This window comes from Anopheles ziemanni, chromosome X (assembly GCF_943734765.1).
Source record: "Anopheles ziemanni chromosome X, idAnoZiCoDA_A2_x.2, whole genome shotgun sequence".
In the NCBI taxonomy this organism is placed as follows: domain Eukaryota; kingdom Metazoa; phylum Arthropoda; class Insecta; order Diptera; family Culicidae; genus Anopheles; species Anopheles ziemanni.
The window spans coordinates 11,186,364-11,204,223 of NC_080707.1; the positions used below are offsets into that span (position 1 = coordinate 11,186,364).

At 46.8% G+C, this 17,860-nt stretch overlaps 1 protein-coding gene across 1 annotated transcript; it reads right to left on the bottom strand.

The window, feature by feature from the left end:
* Positions 1 to 7,323: 7,323 nt before the first annotated feature.
* LOC131291300 (histone deacetylase 6) lies at positions 7,324 to 15,160 on the bottom strand. Its single transcript, XM_058320497.1, has 9 exons — positions 15,024 to 15,160; positions 12,881 to 13,465; positions 12,549 to 12,817; positions 12,293 to 12,485; positions 11,953 to 12,012; positions 10,948 to 11,225; positions 9,317 to 10,859; positions 7,925 to 8,012; positions 7,324 to 7,847 (listed from the first exon to the last, which is right to left on the bottom strand). The coding sequence occupies exons 1-9, from the start codon at positions 15,024 to 15,026 to the stop codon at positions 7,525 to 7,527; spliced, it is 3,342 nt and encodes a 1,113-aa protein (XP_058176480.1). The 5' UTR covers positions 15,027 to 15,160; the 3' UTR covers positions 7,324 to 7,524.
* Positions 15,161 to 17,860: the final 2,700 nt, after the last annotated feature.

Here is a 17,860-nt window from a genome sequence, read left to right on the forward strand (position 1 = left end):
CTAAATCTGTCCCAGAGCAAGCTGGCTGAACGCGGCACGGCGGCTCTATCCCCGCTGTGCGCCAGGTTTGTAGCAGGCCCGGTTGGTAGGCAGATAAAATAAATAAATAAAGAACATTAGCACACCAACAATGAGCAAGCACCGGGCCGGGACGCACACAGGCACACGCGGATACACAATGTCGGCAATCCGTGCCTCCGTGACCCTCTTCCTGACCGGAGTGCGAGAAGGAAGTAGCGGGTGGGGAGGGGAGAGGAAATCTAAGGTTTGTTGTTGGCGCACACGCCTGACGACGCGATAAAGGTACACAGTTGCCCAATTTTTCATACCAAAAATGCAAAAACCAATGGGAGAAAGTAAGAAAACGCACCCCACACTAACGCAAGCACACACACACCCACACACGCAAACACCCAGCCAACCATGGATCCTGGGGGGTGGGCTGCCGCTCCCTTTGGGTTGGGAAATTTGTGGAAAATCGATATGCTCGGAGAGTGGCGCGTACGGCATATTTTCGTTTGGGGTTGTGTTTCTTTTTCCTCTTACGCTAGCGTTTTGCTTATTTTGCTCACTGCCCGGTTGGGCACGCCCGGTTCAAGTAGTACACATTGGGCGACTACAAACACACACACATATACATGCCAGCGCACATTGGAGTTATACCATCGTAAGGAGTAGTGTACCGGTATACCGGCATAGATTTACTCGGAATTTTCTTTTGAAGAGTAGTAACTCAGGCTCTTGCTAATCGGTAGAGATTGGTGTTTTTCTTTGCTAAAAGTATGCAGTTCGTCCTTTTTGAAAGCGGGGGGATGATGAATCTATGGAACTAGCAAGATACCTCCGCACATACACACGCACACACATATAGCCACAGGACACGTCGGACAATCTACTTACGGAGCTCCAAGCAAAGAACCTAAATACAGGATATTCCTAGCTGGAATGATGTCCTTTGTATCGAAACACCAGCAAATAGTAGTTGATAGAGATCGTAGTCCACCCTTGGCTTTCTTTTTTTGCACTCGTTGCCGAACCGTAAACGCCGGACGTTTTCCCAGCGTGCCTTTTGCGGCGAACAATTTGGTTGATTGCAGTTGGCGGTGGCGGAGGCGGTTTCCCGGTAAGTTCCTACAAATTCCGACGCACACGGCGGTGCTTGCTTGGAAAATATTCAACACACAAGCACGCACACACACTCACACTGAGGGTATTACTGAGCCGGGATGGAGCTGGCCCGCAGTGCGAGCGTTCCGAGCCAGTATCCGTGGACGATCACCGTTCCGGGATTCGTTTTTTCTTTTCCTTTTTGGGGGGGGGGATTTCACTCGCTGAAATACAAACTGGCAGGCGAAGGTACCCGCGCGCGTCGTGTTACGTGTCGTTGCGGGGGCCCCGGGGAGAAAAAAAAACAAAAGCAAACAGCGACGTTCGCCTTTTGCCAAGACACGGGGTGTGAAACTCGCGTGCCACTAGCGATATATCCTTCGCGGTTCGACGGAAGCCGGCGTTCTGGCGTAGGCACCCTAGCAAAAGCTCCAACCGTGCGGTTGCTACAGTCGGTGTTCTACACCTGCACCAGGACACGGCACCCTTACCACTACGATTCGTACCAGCCCTGACACTGGTGGCCAGGCCGTGTCGATACCAACACAGACGCCCGACGCCCGCGTGCGCACACGTCACCAGCAAGGAATCGCTTAGCCTCGCTCCTCTGCTGCCTTCGCTCCGACGGGCTTGTCTGCGAATTTCGATGGTAGTTCCGACTGCGGCCGGGTTTATTATTGCTTCCGGTTTTTGGGGCGATGAGTCTGGGCAGGTGGGCAAACCTAACTTCCTCAAAGCCGGTGAAGCACCACCAAAGGATCGGAAAATCCGGAACTCACCGAAATATGAAACATACTACACACAAAACAATCGTTTGCCGGGAAATGATTATTTAGCTGTGTGCAAGCTACAGAATCGTGTGTGGCTCCACTTCTGTATAGGTCCGTATAGGTCCTGAGTAAACCTATCGAGCTCTTCCTCGAGCTAGAACGGAAGAGACTTTTCCAAACTCCCAAACCTTTGGGACGTCGGCTATGGTGGATCCTCTGGAGGTTGGCGATCACAGGATCAATAGGAACTAGCAGGAACTGCAACCTCTCCGAAACTAGCCTTACTACGCCCAACTCAAAACTTACACTTCCGGTTTGGTGTCCGTCGATATCCGGCACACGTGGTGATGCACGTCCCCCGTGGCTCCAAGGTATTTCCGGACCGGTGCCCAGCAGTACAGAGCGAGGGCTGTTAGGATTGTCGTCGGTTGGCCGTGGTCCGTCTGACGTCGTCCTTCGCCTAGGCTACTCCGCGCGAGAAGAAACACACACGCTGCAGGTGATCTCAGCACCGCCAGCGAAGCGAACGAAACCAAAATGCAAACCACCGTCACCGGGACCGGGAACACATGCGCACACGAGCACAACACATCCATACAACCCGGGGGTGGGGTGGGGTGGTGGGGTGGGGGGTGGGGGATGTCGCGCGTACAACGGTATTGGTAGCTGGCGCGAGATGCTGTGGTGTCCTGCGGCTCCCAAAGTTAGTCCCAACCCAAACATCACACACACACACACCCACCAACGAGGGGGCGCTTTGTGGGGATGTCTGTTGGTCTCTGGGTGGTTCGGCGAAACTTTCGGAAGACCTCTGTCGAGCGTCCACGCATACAGCGAGCCCCACACCACCCTGTGTGTTTATGCCTAAAAACAATTGAACTTAAAGCACAACACGGGCCGGCCGACCGAGGTTTTTCGCGGTCAAATTGTCAATTATCAAACTTCTACTAACGTGACGTCGACCCGATCCCCGTACGGGGGTCTACAGCCAGCTTTCCGGGGGATTGTTGTAGGTTCTAGAATGAAAAAGTACACCCGCGGCTCCGACTCCACTTTATACCAGAAATCTGGTCATATATAGCCATCAGGTCTTCGGACCTTAAATGAGCCTGTTGGACGGTCCACATCTTCAGACATCGCTTCGTCATGCTAGAACTACTTCAACAGAACTGCTCTAAGCAGGAATCAGTTCTAATTATCGAAACGGTTTAGGTAAGAGAAGTCCATTGAAATTCACCAAAATCTTAGGACTATCGTAGGCTACCTAAGCTCAGGAAGCTGTGTATATGGCCTGCTCGGCAAACCCCGTTTTTTTGCGCGATACGATGCTGCATCATTTTGATTTCCCACTTCTATGACCCGGCTTCCTGCGCACGCCGGAAAATACACACACACATACCCAGAAGCAGTCGCGTTTCGAAATTCTGGTACACATTTGGAGGCGCGACACAGATCCTCCCATGCCATGTGGTGAGCAGCATTGTGCCCTGCTTACTTTGCTAATTTTCCTATAATCATTTCAGCATCGAATTGATACAATAAATTGTGATCCTCATATCGAACTGCGAAATTTTTCAATTTTTCTTCTCCTAATAAGTTCCTTAAATAATTGTTGATTCGTTTTGACATGTAGTCGTTCTTTCTCAAAATCGATTAGAGTTGAGAATATTTAAGTATATATGTTATTAGTTGTTATTTCCGATACTCAACATTCATTTGGAGAAACGTTTCAAACACGTGAGTAATTAATTTTCAATAAGTTAACTCCTTCCCTTTTTCATGTCTTTGGAAATCTAGGTGGGTAAGGTTGATAAAATTCTTTACAACATTCTTTATTCCTTTTCCCGATAAAAGAATTGTGTTGATTGCTATTGGGGTATTTTGCAACCCTTATTTCGTTGAGTACACTGAAACATAGAAAGTTACACATGTTAAAGTGATATAATGTTAAGACACATCGTGTTCTTGATATTAAAATACGTTCATACTTTAAAAACTTGCACACTTCAAACAAGGCGTAACCTACTAGAAATGGACAAAGAGGCGAAAGGTGACTAGTTGTACGAAAAAATGTGTTTCCTGAGTCGCTGGACTACCGAAGACATAGTAGAAATAATTTAATAACTCGCATTGATCGGAAGGGGAGAGTAAAAACTAAATTGTATAAAATTCCTTACATTTTCATTTTTACCTAAGCTTATTATGTAAATTATCGAAGTGACAACAAATTTGAAAATACATTTCTACATTTGTAAAAGCTTGAACGATAGTTCTCATTTAAGTGGTCGATTTGAGCAATACTGTTAACCATTGTGTTCAATTTAGTTTAAAACCTATGTGGTTTCATATAAAATGGGTACAAGTACACCCAAAACTCCTTGTTAATGTTTTCCTTACAGGGATCAATGTAAGCCTTTGCTTAAATGGCATTCTCGGATAACATGACGTGTTACGTAAAGCAGTCTCATTGTGACCAGATACCATTATTTTTTGTTTATAGAAATGTAAAAGTAAAATGTTCTCAGTTTTGTTTCTTCTTACAGATATAGATGGGAAGAAAATTTCAGATTCAAATATGCTCTTCATATTTCAAGCATATTTTCGATATTCCGGAGGTAAAAGTTTGTTTTCCGGCAAATTAATTTGCTTTAGATGCTCTTTTAAAAGGGATTGAAATACAAAACACAAAAAGAGTTTTAAATGATTGTATTTTTATACGGTAATGAAAAATATCTTAATTGCCGACGTCGATCGTGTGTCTGACGGAGTCTGGGCCGGTCGCACAATTCTCAGGAAATCTCTATCGCACCCCGTCTGGAGTCTGGTTGCATGAGCTGATGCAAACGGTGCATATATGCAGCGCGGGGAAGGGAGGGGCGAATGTTGCACCCGACCGTTGGCACTATATCCTACTATAGGTAGTGGGCGAACAGTCCAGAAAAAAGTGTCTGCCACCGTGTGGTGTGGCATAACGCACGTCCAACCTGCGCCTGTGTGCACTTCTGTTCGGCGTCCAAAAACCCGATGGTGGGCGATGTGCTTGCTGTCGGTGTGCGAGCTGGGAAAACATAGCCGAGCGGGAGGGAGGGAGGGAGGAAAAACCCCCAGTCCCAGACGGACACACCACTAGCCCAGACATAAACAAAAGCATCCGAAGGCGTTTCCGTGCGGGTTTTATGCGAACACTGGCACACATATGGCGGCGGCGCGTCGATGTCCTATCCTGGTGTGGAGCTCCAGCCTCTCTGATAAGACCACTCGGGAAGAAACGGGAAACGATCCACTAACACCAGTACCGAAGCTCGAGCTAGAGTGTTTATTATTCCGTGATTTGTTTTTTCATTGGCATTTACTAAATTATCTCTTTCATTTGACACCAAACATCGAGTCAAAACAACACAAAATGACCAAACATTGCTGTTTGTGTTTAAAGTTTAAATCCTGCAAGGATTCACTTCCAGGATTGGGCCTATAAGGTATGCAATGGACAATTCACAATAGGGAGAAATTCACCTGCCTGGGGCAGGAGAAACGGACGGGGAATCTCCATACACTCGGACGGTGCCCAGGTTGGCGGATTTCCTCAAGGAGTCGAGTTTGCGCACAGCCACACGAGCTTGATCGGGCTCGAGAGCGAACAACAACACCCGGCTCGATGCCAACTCCCGGAGGTGTTTTTTTTCCCCGGTCCGCTGGAACGTGGCACCGCGCACGTTCCACTTCCTTCGTTCGCTGGTTCGCTCGGTTCGCTCCGGAACGTCGAGGCACCGCTGGGTCATTGAACATATAGCACATAGGACGTTCTTACCCAAACACACACACACACAGAATCACAGTAAGCCGACTGCAAGGAGCACGATTTTCAAAATGTCGTCCTTTGCCAATCGAAGCGAAACGCACACTCCGGTACGAGCCGGGCAAACCCCCCCCCCCCCCCATTCCTCGACACCAGCTAGTATTTATTTATTTTTGGTTTACTCTACTACGTGCAGCTAGTGCGTAGTAGTAGTCTGTTCTTGATGACGTCTAGCGGCGGCCCCACAAACGAGAGCTTCCGGGGTGATGCATCCACTTCGAATGCAATGATGCCACTGGAAATTAATTTGATTGATAAATAACATTAACATTTCCTCAATGCTTTTAAATTACCTTTTTTTTTTATTAATGTAACATTATTTAAATTAACGTACGAATAGCCTAGTAACGTTAGTGTAGTAATAAATTAAAAGAATCGTCTTCCCAACGCATCCCATTAATACCTTGAGGTCAGTATTTCTGCGGTTGAACTGTACTATGACTTTTGTAATGCGTTCAATCGGTTTGGTTAATTTAGTTTTCTTTTTTGAAATCAGAAAAAACATCCAACGAAATTTTCTTCCTACATCCAGGAAAGAAAGCAAAGTACTACAGAATCCATTTCAACAACTGCAGCACGAGAGCGCAACAATTTTACGTGCTTTCAAACAGCGTCCACACGACTACAGTGTTACAAACACGCTCTTATATTCGTGTTATTTAAAAAATAAATCAAAATTCATTTAAATCATCGTAGTCGTTATGAGTTAGTCGTCTTAAAGCATTTCTTAACGGGTTTCACACAATTATGTCTATGGAGCGTATTCTTGTTTGCTACCGAACCCAACACGTACTCCGTTTTATTAGCTCCACTTAACATTCTTCGATTTTCTTACTAGCCGTCTAAGAGATTATTGCTTGGTCCCATTTGTTTTTTTTTTATTTCGGGAACTGTGGACGATGTGTTTCAATCAGCAGGTCGCAAGTGTGGCCGTCGGATTCGCATCGAAATGCGTGCAGTTTCAACCCTTCGCTACCGGGAGCACAGAGTGAGCTGTTCTTGTGCCTTCTTCTTTGGTTATGTTAGAGCTGCTAGTCTTGTTAGTTATGTACTTGTGTGCATTTGCTTGTTGCATTGCTAGACGTTCGACAATCTAGATGACGTTGTATGCTAGTCGCCATTCAATCTACCGAAATGTAACGAGATGAAGTGTTCGTGAGTAGCTATTGAGTAGTTGATACGAATTGTGTATTAAGAAATTAACATCTGCATATTCGCGTTTCTTATTTTAATGATCGCCTCTCCTCTTGTACATATAATTTTAACAGCATACAACAAATTGTTTTAGAGATTAAGGATACGGTAAACGAAACGTAATCAATAGTGTAATAATGCATTACGGTTGTGTACATAAATGAATTTCGAAAGGAGAAATTAGACAGTATCTAAAGACATTGCATATAAAAGTATAAAAAAAAGTTTTTCATCAATATCTGACTAAGCGTTATTTTTTATAATCGTAGAAAAAATCAAATTTGTTTCACTATAAACATTACAGATACGATAAATGTATATGTAATGTATTCGCCATGTTTTTAACACATTGAGCAGCGGAATTACACGAACTAGCGATTACGCTTCCTTTCCCGTACCCTGTAGGGTTGCCTTTTTCTAACTGCCAGTTTTGCTTACTCTCTTTCCTGACTGCCATTCGCTGAAGAATGTTTCCGTTTCGGTTTATGTGTTCGACAGTCTTGTGCGGCCCTAATACTTGTAATTGCCGACAAGAAACTGCTTCAACAGGAACAGCACCAGCACGCGGAAGAGTATCTTCGACAGGTTCGACCAATATCAGTCACCCTTGCTGGTAGTCGGTAGGACTTCCAGCACCAGATCACTGCCGTACGACCAGACGAGCGGCTCGTTGAACTTGCTCTCGTGGACGAGGTTCTTGTACGGATGCAGCGCCGGATGGTCAATGTAGGCGTCGCACCCGTAGCACCAGACGGAGAGATCGGCGAAGCTTAGGGTAAGCGGATGGTTCTCCGTTTCGGTGCCGTGGCGCAACATATGCTCCTGCACGTACCGGCCGCAGTAGACGCCGAAGCAGATGAGACAGACCCAGTTCTCACCCTCGGCTGAGCAGTCGCTGCAAGGCGCGCGGTAATCGATCGCTGTGAAAAAAAGAATGTCAGTAGCAGGTTAACTTGTGCTCGAGACACTTAAGTACGCGTCGTGTTTTGGTACCTACCGGACGGGGCCGTTTCCGGTTGCAACAGCTTCAGGTGTGGACAGTTTCGCCGCGGGACGACGGCAAACATTTCCTCATTTTGAAGAGCCTGTGGGTGAGGAAAAAGAATCAGCAAAAGAAATTGAAAGCTAATTAATAAATAATACTGTGGTTGTGTACATACATAAATTAAGAAAGGGGAAATTAGACACAGCATCTAAAGACATTGCATTTCATTGTTTCTAAAGACATTGCATTTTCACATGATTTGAAAGATGTTGGGAAGTTTACAGAAACAACTGTTTTAATAATAACATCACAACCCAATTGATGACTACAGAGTACATATGATACGAACTCTATCTCTGTATTATCGTATACAGTGTAAACAATGTTGTTCATCAATATCTGATTGAGCGTTTTTTACAAAGTAGAAACAAAATTTTCATTTCAAATATGACAGATACGATAAATTTATATTATCCGAAAATGTCAGTGTCCATTTATTCAAACATACGAATCACGACAGGAAACGGGAATATTTTCAATAAAAAATGTTAATCAGCATTGGTTGACTGGAAGATCGCAGGATTGTTTTAAGTTTTAAACCATCTGCTGGTAGAATGAAACCCCAATATCACATCAACAAGCTTAAATAAAGGTGCATATGCAGCGCAAATAGCACAACAACTCTGTAAGATGTATTGGGAACCCGTATAGTCTAAGAAACGAGTTCTCTTACGTTTCCACTTAGGAAAACTATAGTTACAAATTATACAAATCAGTTTAGTGCTAGCAGTGTTAAGATAGGAGAATGACAGTTTGTAGATTTTATACATATAAATTTCTTTTTTTCCATTCAAGGTGGTTTTTCTCGAACACATTTTTTCCGTTTTTATTAAAATTCATCGTAAGGATACGAGGATAAAAAGATAAAGATTGCAAAGCTTGCATAAAATTCAGAAGCAATGAGGAGAAGGAATACCATACCCATGAATGGCTAAATATAACATTTTAATTGTACAAATGTGCATTCTAAATATAAAATAAAAATATACAACACAATAAGCACTGTATAAGTAGTTCTCAACTTCAACAATCGCACTGGTTGAAAGTAATAGAACATTGAATCCAATTTTGAAGAGAAAAGTACTACTAAATCGATTTTAAAGAAAACTTAAAAACGACAAAGTAAGATGCGTGTGTGTTTTTGTGCGTGTGTGTATATTCTGCTGAATACCGTAAGAACAAGGACTTTTTTTTATTCCGAAAAATTCAATTGTTGGGAATTCTTTCATATATGTTTTGTTTTTCAAACAAACTATCGGATGTTCTTTCTTGTCAATGGCATTTCAATTATGCGCCGTGGTATAGTGTTGGCCAATAGAAATATAATCATTTGTTGCCGCTTACCTCAAGATTCGCTTTCAAGTAATCATTTAGTGTCTGTGCCGGGTTTTGGCTTGACGATCCGGATGAACCCGCTGCTGCGTTGGTACTCGATTCTCCGGCTTCGGAAAGTGGGCTTAGGCCAGCAGACGTCGAGGTTGATGGAAGGGTTGCTTCGTCCAGGCCCGGTAGTTTTGATTCACCAATGTTGAGCCCTTCGAGAGCGTCCACCAAAGAGGCCGAGCTCAGTACCTGCTGCTGGTTGCTCGGGAGCTTCTTGTTCGAGCAGAGCGATTGCCAGTACTTGCGCTGCACCTCAAGCACACTCCGGATCGTCTCCATGCAGGAGGCATTTGGAGCATTCGAACTGCGAGCATTAACCGGTTGGAGTACCGGTAGGGGATCGCCTAGAAGCGCCTTGCCGCACATGGCCATGGCGTGCGAGATCGAGTTCACGTTGTAGCCGCCCTCGAGGCAGACGATCAAGCGGCCGCATGCCAGCGCCGACAGCCAGTGTGTGAAGTGCCCGTACGCTTCGGGCGTCACGCGACAACCGCCCAGCGGGTCGCCGATGGCCGCGTCGAACCCGGCCGACACCAGCACCAGTTCCGGCTCGAACTCGTACGCTATCGGCAGCACGATGGAGTGGAAGGCGGCCACGTACTCGGCGTCACCCATGCCCTTGCGGTTCCACGGAATGTTGACGTTGAAACCCTCGCCCTCACCACTTCCGACGGCGTCGAAGTTGGCGTCAGTACTCTTCGGGAAGAACGAGCCATTGTCGTAGCGATGTACGGAGATGTACAGGACGCGCGGATCGTTTTCAAAGATGTGCTGGGTTCCATTGCCGTGGTGCACATCCCAGTCGACGATCAGGACGCGCTTGAGCCCGTGGTGCTCGATGGCGGCCCGTGCCGCCACGGCTATGTTGTTGAAGATGCAAAATCCGTGCGGCGCATCCGACTCGGCGTGGTGGCCTGGTGGACGCACAATGCACAGCCCGGACCGGGCGCTCCCGCTCAGCACTTCGTCCACCACCTGGAGCACCGATCCGGCCGCCATTCGGGCGCTAGCTTCCGTGCGAGGGTGGAAGTAGACCGAGTTGAACTGATCGGCATCTTGCTTCAGCGTGGTCGATGCTCCCACCTGCGCGATCTGCTTGACGTGCTTCGGGTCGTGCACCAGGCACAGTTCCTCCGTAGTGGCGGGCCGTCCGGACAGGCGCTTCATGCGCTTCACCAGTTGGTAGTCCGCCGAAAGACGCTGATGTATCTTCGCGATGCGCTCCGGCTGCTCCGGGTGCCACTGCTCGTGCTCGTTGCGGTGCTCGAGCATCACCTCGTCGTACACGTAGCAGACGCGCGTCGCCGGGACGGTGAGATCCGTCAGCAGCTGCAGGCGCTGCAAGCGCTCGAGGATGCGTGCACGTTCGTCCGCCGACTGGACCGGGTAGCAGTTGCGAGTTGCATATCGCACCGGACCCGGTCCGGGTGGCTCGGGCGCCACGTAACACTGCACCACCTTGTGGAAGTTATTGGGTGGGTTGATGTTGTTGTAGTCCTCCAGACTAAAGCGTATAAGGAAATTGCAAATAACAGGGTTACTGGCGTACGTTACAAACAACATGCATTCAGTCACACACGGAAGATACCTACTCATACAGTTCGTGGCGCTGCAGACATTTCCAATAGCTCCGGTGGCTGCTGATACAGTTGAGGATGGAGCTACGCATGCTTTTTGTAGGCGGTTGTAGCTTCTCCACCAGCGCCGGGCACGGGTCGCCCAGCAGAGTTCGCAACGTTAGGGCACAACCTTCTGCAAGCGACTCCAGGCAGTAACCACCTTCCAAGACAACCGCAACTCGTCCCTGAGCCAGCGACAGTAACGGACTCAGCAGGTGCGCATAGAACGCTGGCGTGATCTCCATCATGCCCTGCAATCATTAGCATTTGGTTCAAATGTTTTCTTAATAAAAGCCAAAACCTATTAAGAAGTAAATGATGAAGATTGATGTTTCATGACGTGAGAGAAAATGAAATTAATTGTTTATGTTTATTGCCGTTAGTGTATTACTATGTATTATTGCCGTTAGTGAGCTTTTGATTTGATTCGTAATATTCTTTGGTTAGCCCAAAACACGTAACAAATTGTTTTTGTGAAATAAATATTCTCCTTTTCCGAAGAATTATGGTTTATGAATGAAGTTTAAGGAAAGACGTTTTTGTTTTAATGTCAATAAAACACCAATCTTATCACTTTAGCTAATGAGTGAACTTTTGATAGCGTGCGAACAATAAAACAATGTCCGGATAGTTGTTAAAGGATGGGTTAAAGATGAAGGAATTAGGAGTATTCATTCATAATGTCGACCAGCATATGGCATATGAACCCGTGTTCGAGTGGGCCCTAAACGCATGAAAATGCTGACAATAAACGACTTGCACGAAAGAAGAAGCTCCGAATCGTTATCGGCCACCACTCCAACTCTACCTTTTCGTCGCCCAAGGCGGAATCATAACCGGCCGACAAAATGATAAGTTCGGGGTTGAACTGAAAACAAACCAAGGATTCGGTGGTGGTGGTGGTGGTGGGGAAAGGAGGGGCATGGGAGGGGAAAAGCAGAAAGAGAAGATTAGCGAAAATACATGTCGTAAACACACCTCGGGACAGCCGAAGGCAGCATCGTAGCCCGCTGATATTATTATCAGCTCCGGTTGGTACTAGAAAAGAGTAGGAAATGTTTACAAAAAAGTAGAATAGGCACAAATAGAATAAAAAATATAAAGTTGTCACGCCGAGATGGGCTGTTGTTGCGTAGCGATTACGTTACGACCGGGGAGCTAAATTATTTGATAGCATTTTTTCGCTGCCAGGAGATACTGTTGTAATAAACCTTATTTGGTTTGCACAATAGAAACCCCCATGTTTTCCTCTCCCCAGGGCAAAGCAAGCAGCTATTGCGGTGAGGAAAAAAGGTTGCTTGAGAAGTGGGAAACCAACCTCGGCGGCCACCGGTAGCAGGAGCTGATGCCAAATCGCCAGGTAGTCACCGTTGGTCATACCGGTCGCGTTCAGTGGCACGTTGAAATTATACCCACGGCCTTCATCTTCGCCGATGTAATCGAAGTCGGATTCGCGCAGGTTCGGCCAAAAGGTGCCATGCTCGTAGCGGTGGATGGAGAAGTAGAGAACTCTATGAAATTTAAAAAAACATAATGAGAAATAGATGCAAATCGTGGTGAGTGGGGTTACAAACCTCGGGTCGGAGTAGAACATCCGCTGCGTACCCTGACCGTGGTGAATGTCCCAGTCGACGATGAGGATCTTCTTCAGGCCGCGTTTGAGCGCGTGCTCGGTTGCGATGGCAACGTTGTTGAAGAAGCAGTATCCGTTGTACTCGGCCGTCATGGCGTGATGCCCCGGCGGCCGCAGGATGGCCATGCCGTTCTGGACCGTTCCGTCGAGCACGCTGTCGACCAGCTGGATGGTGCTACCGACCGATAAGAGGCTCGTTTCGTATGAGGTCTGGAAAGAGGCGCAATGTAATAATAAAAACCGCTAACATCAGGCTGGTGGGGTTCATCTTACAGGATGGATGAAGATTGCATCGTAATGGGAGCTCAGCTCCTCCAGGTGCTGTTCGTCCTGCGAACCGTGCGTTTCCTTCAGGATGCGTATCTGCTCGGCGGTGTGCTTCATCAGCACTTCGGCCTCGGTAGCTGCCCGAGGCGGGATGAACGTGCACCGGTCGACCAGCCGCGTCATCTTGCATCGCTCCATGACCCGCTCGTACCGCGCCGGACACTCCGGATAGTTGCTGTCCCAGAGGCAACGGTGCAGCGCGAACCGGTCGTCGTAGAGGATACCGGTCGAGCCCCGCACCTGTCCGCCCACGCTGAGCGCATTGTGGTAGATATCCTTCAGGTGTTGATCGCTGGAGGCCGCATCCCCTCCGTCGCTGTTGCTGCGGCCCCGTTCGGCGCCACCTTGGGCGGACATCTTCAGCTTTCCCTGCTGCTTTGCCTCCGCTAGTGTTACCCGACCCGCCGCCCTGGTTTGGCTGCCGTACAGTTTCTCACGACGTTCCTGCTGTTCCGCCTCGGTCGCTGCCTGCTGGGCACGTGTTCGTACTTTCGATTGCTTTGCACTGCTGCGCGTGACGACGTTCGAGCTCTGTGCGGAGAAGCCAAAAACAAACAACGAACAGAGGTAACGAAACGCAAACACCTTTCTTGGTCGCTGCTCCGGTGGCACTTTGGGGTTATTTTTCACACAGCTGTATAGCAGCCCGTTTGGTTTCAGCAAATAAATTGTTCACCAGAGTGCAATCCTAGTGTTCCAGATCAAAACGCTTCTGACGTGACGGAAAACTCTTCCCTTCGCCGACGTTGAGCCCGTAGACCAGAAAGATTCTCTAATATTGATTCTGCTGCTGGCTTTTATACAGTTGGCAGTGCTGATAATACGGCCAGCACAAGGTCTCTGGACATAAGGTTTAGTCAAAGACGTTTTTCGATGCCATTTTTTATTGGGGAGATTGTTGTTACAACCGATAGTGATTAGATTTGAGTCAAGAGGTGCACAGTGCTGAAAGTTGACTATTAAACATTTCCCAAATTGGACACAAAAGAGTGCAATATAACCAATAGGATTCTGCACGTTTGACGCAAGACACTGCAAATTTGACAGCTGAATATCAGACCAAAAGGATGTCTTTTCTATTATTTTTGTGCGAAAGAAATGTGTTTAATATGAAGAGACCTGCTATTCTAGATTGACGTTGGGACGGAAGCAGACTATTGTTATCTCTCGAACTCTTCTGGTACAACAATCTTCTGACGCCCGCTCTCTTTCGCTGTTTATTTTCTATATTTTTACCTCAGTCTATGCCATCTAGCGCTGCGATAATCTTCGAAACGCATCGAAGTCAGCTACAGCAGTTCTCGTTTTTCGACCCAAAAAAAAAAAAAATTAATTATTTGCGAAAAATTGCGAATACTTCGATGAAAAGGACCGGTTGATGTAATGCAATGGGACCCTTGAAGCATGTCTTTGTTGTAAAGCATTCTCTTCTTGGTCCTTCGTGCTAGCGAAGGAACGTGCACAGAGAGAAGGTGAAGAAAATTCGGGATAGCAATCAATCTGTATAACGACTAGCGAATCCTGAGTGAAAGCAGGTAATGGAAGGAGAAAAGTATTCCAAAGCTACCTTAAACATCTGCAACAAAACTTATTCTTTCCTACTCGATATCATGGTTTAATTGAGGCAAAACGGAAATGTTCAAGATTTGAATGCAAAATCAAAACGGTCCTAAGTTTAACAAACTATTAATAGTAGATTTAAATACAAATTACTTTATAAAGCTAAATTTAATTGCACTTAAGCTATTCTTATGAAACTCTCAGTAAAATTAGCAGAGCTAGGAGGACGAGCGAGTAGTAAACGGATGGTAAACCCCACTTGTATCCTGTTCTGCAGGATTTAAATACAAGCTAGCTGTTTGCGCGGCCAGTACCAGATTGCTATTTCAGCTTTTAGCCCACTTGGCGGCACTTAATGCGATTCGTTTCTTGTCGTTGAATCAATTTAGGGCATTTGCTTGCGGGTGAGGAATTTTAATCCAATCCAAAGTGCCCACTGCGACCCAAAAGCACAGCAACTGACCCAAATTAGGGTTGTTACACGACGGTAGCCAAGGACGACTGCAATCCCCCGGTCAAATTTACTTACCATTGTTGATGATATTCCGCAGGAAGGCCGAAATAAGGTTGAATGGAAATTGTCGGTTGATCGCAGTGCTGTACGCAATGTAGTGGTTTACTTAACGACCGTAGTATCCTTCGGCGGGACCTCCGTTAGGCCCTATTTCTTCGTCGTGACCCTCTTTTGTCGATTAGAACCTGGTTCGAATGCTTAGTATGCGCGGTTTGTTGCAAGGGCAAGTAAAAGTGCCCTAGAACGAGTGTTGAATGATGAACGATTCCGCTGTGACACAATCGGCTGGTCTAAGACACGGTCGTCTCCATGACAACGATCTTTTGCAAGGGTCGCTAAAAGCAGTCGTTACGCTCTGCCGAAATTGTGTGCTTTTGCTTGTCTCGAACGCCTTCCTTCTTTGCTGACACTAGGCCCATACTAGGAAATGGACACGCGGGTTCGATTACTTCATCGAAACCCTTTTATGGCGATTCGAGCGAGCGAAACGTTCCAAAGCAGTTCACATATAACTCACAGTCGTACACATGAAACCGAAAACAGTGGACAACAACCCACACGCAATCTGCCCACGTAAATCACACACTAGTTGCATTTGGACGAGTTAACTTGTCCCCCCAAAAGCCAGCATTTCTATGCCAAACCAAACAATGTGCAGATTAGGTTAACACAAATAAATAAATACTATTCGACTCTTCGCTCCGGTTGAGGGAATACGCATACAAAACACAGAACAATAATTACAGAACGACAGAACATCAAGCAACGACGAAAGGATGCTGCCACTGCTGCTTTCAACAATGAATGTCCGCTGCTTCGAGGAACTGACAAGCACTGAGGCGAATAAACGAGCATTACCAAAGTTACTGGTACGAAGCGGTACCTGTTTTTGAAGCAAATATATGCTTCGTTTGAGTAACCTTGTGGCAGCCAATCGAATCTACAAGCTTACAATGTTTTCCCGCGGTGTGGCGCTACTGTGCGAGCTGTAGTAACAATTGTTGCCGTAGAAACAATTGTTTCACAGTTGCATTTCATACACAAATTTTTATTTGATGCTCTTCAATACAAAACCAACTCCATACAGTGAACAAAGTCATAATACAGAAGACACCAGTGTTGATAGGTTTGTGCTGCATTGTTCGCTATCGACCTTGGTGGGGCGTGTTTTGCTGTCAGTGCTAAACAGCTGACAGTAAAGCAGCAGTCAAACAAACAGATCTGCGTAAATAAGGTTCTCTATCTGCGATGAAATCAAAACAAGATGTGCAAATTATGAAAGAAAACTTACAAATCGCGACAGGTGCGCGTTAGCGGATAAGGCTAAAGGATCAGGAAACATTAAAAACAAAAAACTTTAGTGGAAACATTATCTGCAATCCTGTGTTTGTGTGTTTTAATTCGTGCCTGTGCATGTCGGCGATGCTTGGTGAAACATTAAATGTTCGGCCGTGAGTAACGGTGGCTCTTGAGGCGCAGGCAGCATCGCACGGACTGCGGAAAGCGTACCACAGCGTCAGGGAGCCTCTTACGCCATTCGTCTTTCTGCTTCGTGCCTGCACGGTACCCGGGCGTCTGCGCATTGGCAGGCCAATTATAAAAACAAAAAGAAAAAAAAAACAAACTAATTCGTCCAACTCTCGTTGGTTGCAGCTTCGAAACGGAGGCAGCTACCACCAGAAGCAATCGTAAAAAGAAAGTTTTCGGTCACGGCTTTTTGTTGTTTGTTGTTTTCTTCACCCCGCTGATCGTGCGAAGCACAAGAAGAGGGAGGCATCGTTCCTGTGCGGTACTAAAAAAACCCACCCCCTACAATCCACCAAAACCCACACACAAACAATCGGTTTCGGGGTGCTTGCTGTGCGTGAGAACATTCGACATATTCCTCGGTCTATCATCATGCGCTTCCATTAGCCACAATGTGTGCAGATTAGGGAGCTTATGACCGAGTGAACGGAAGCCCTCTTCCCGAAAGGCGATGGGCTAGCTGCCGAAGGGGGATCCAGACTGAATAACATTCCCTAACCAGTAGCGAGATATTTCGAGTGATTATCCAGAAACGCCTGTTAAAGAATACAACATCGCGGGACGGAGTGGAAGTGACGCCTACACCAAATAATACTCACCAAACCGCCAGTGGGATCTGATGCACAGGCACACGGTGGTCAACCGCAGCATTCGATTCAATGTTGGCCGATAAAACACCGTCGCCCGTCGGGGAGGAGTTCCCCGGACGATTGCTGCACCAGGTAATATCATCCCGTGCGAAGAAGGAGTGGGCTGAGAGAGTGAAGGGTGAACGGGGAGGGTGATTGGATAGTGCCCATTCAGCTGGATCGTTTTTTTATCGATCTACATCCGATTTCGGTTTAGGGCTACTGTTTGGTGCAGTTCTCCCGTTCCGTCAAGGTGGCTTTGCGTAACACACGAAAGTGACAAGAAAGCCTTGCAAGCTACGGCCCCCAGTTAACACTTTCTCCCAACGCGGGGAGCAGCCCCCTCTCCCCCAACGCGTTGTGAAAGAAAGAAAACCAAAAAGAAATTTAGCCGCGAAGAGAAATTATGCCATTCGCCGTCATGAAAATAGCCACCGAAATCGCTTTACCTTGACCCTGAAGCGCAACTTCACCCGCTCGCTGGTTTGAATGGTTTATGGAGCGGCATGGTGGAGAGGACTATGGTGCCCTTGCCAACCCACCTTAATGCAGTACAAGCAGTGTGGCATAGGCAGTGTGGTAGTTGAAGCATTTTGTTAGCACATACCGGAGCGTCTCAATCAATCTAGCAAGACAGCGCGTTTCTGGTGTAACGACCGAACACCAGCTCTTCAATCAGCACACCACAATCAACCG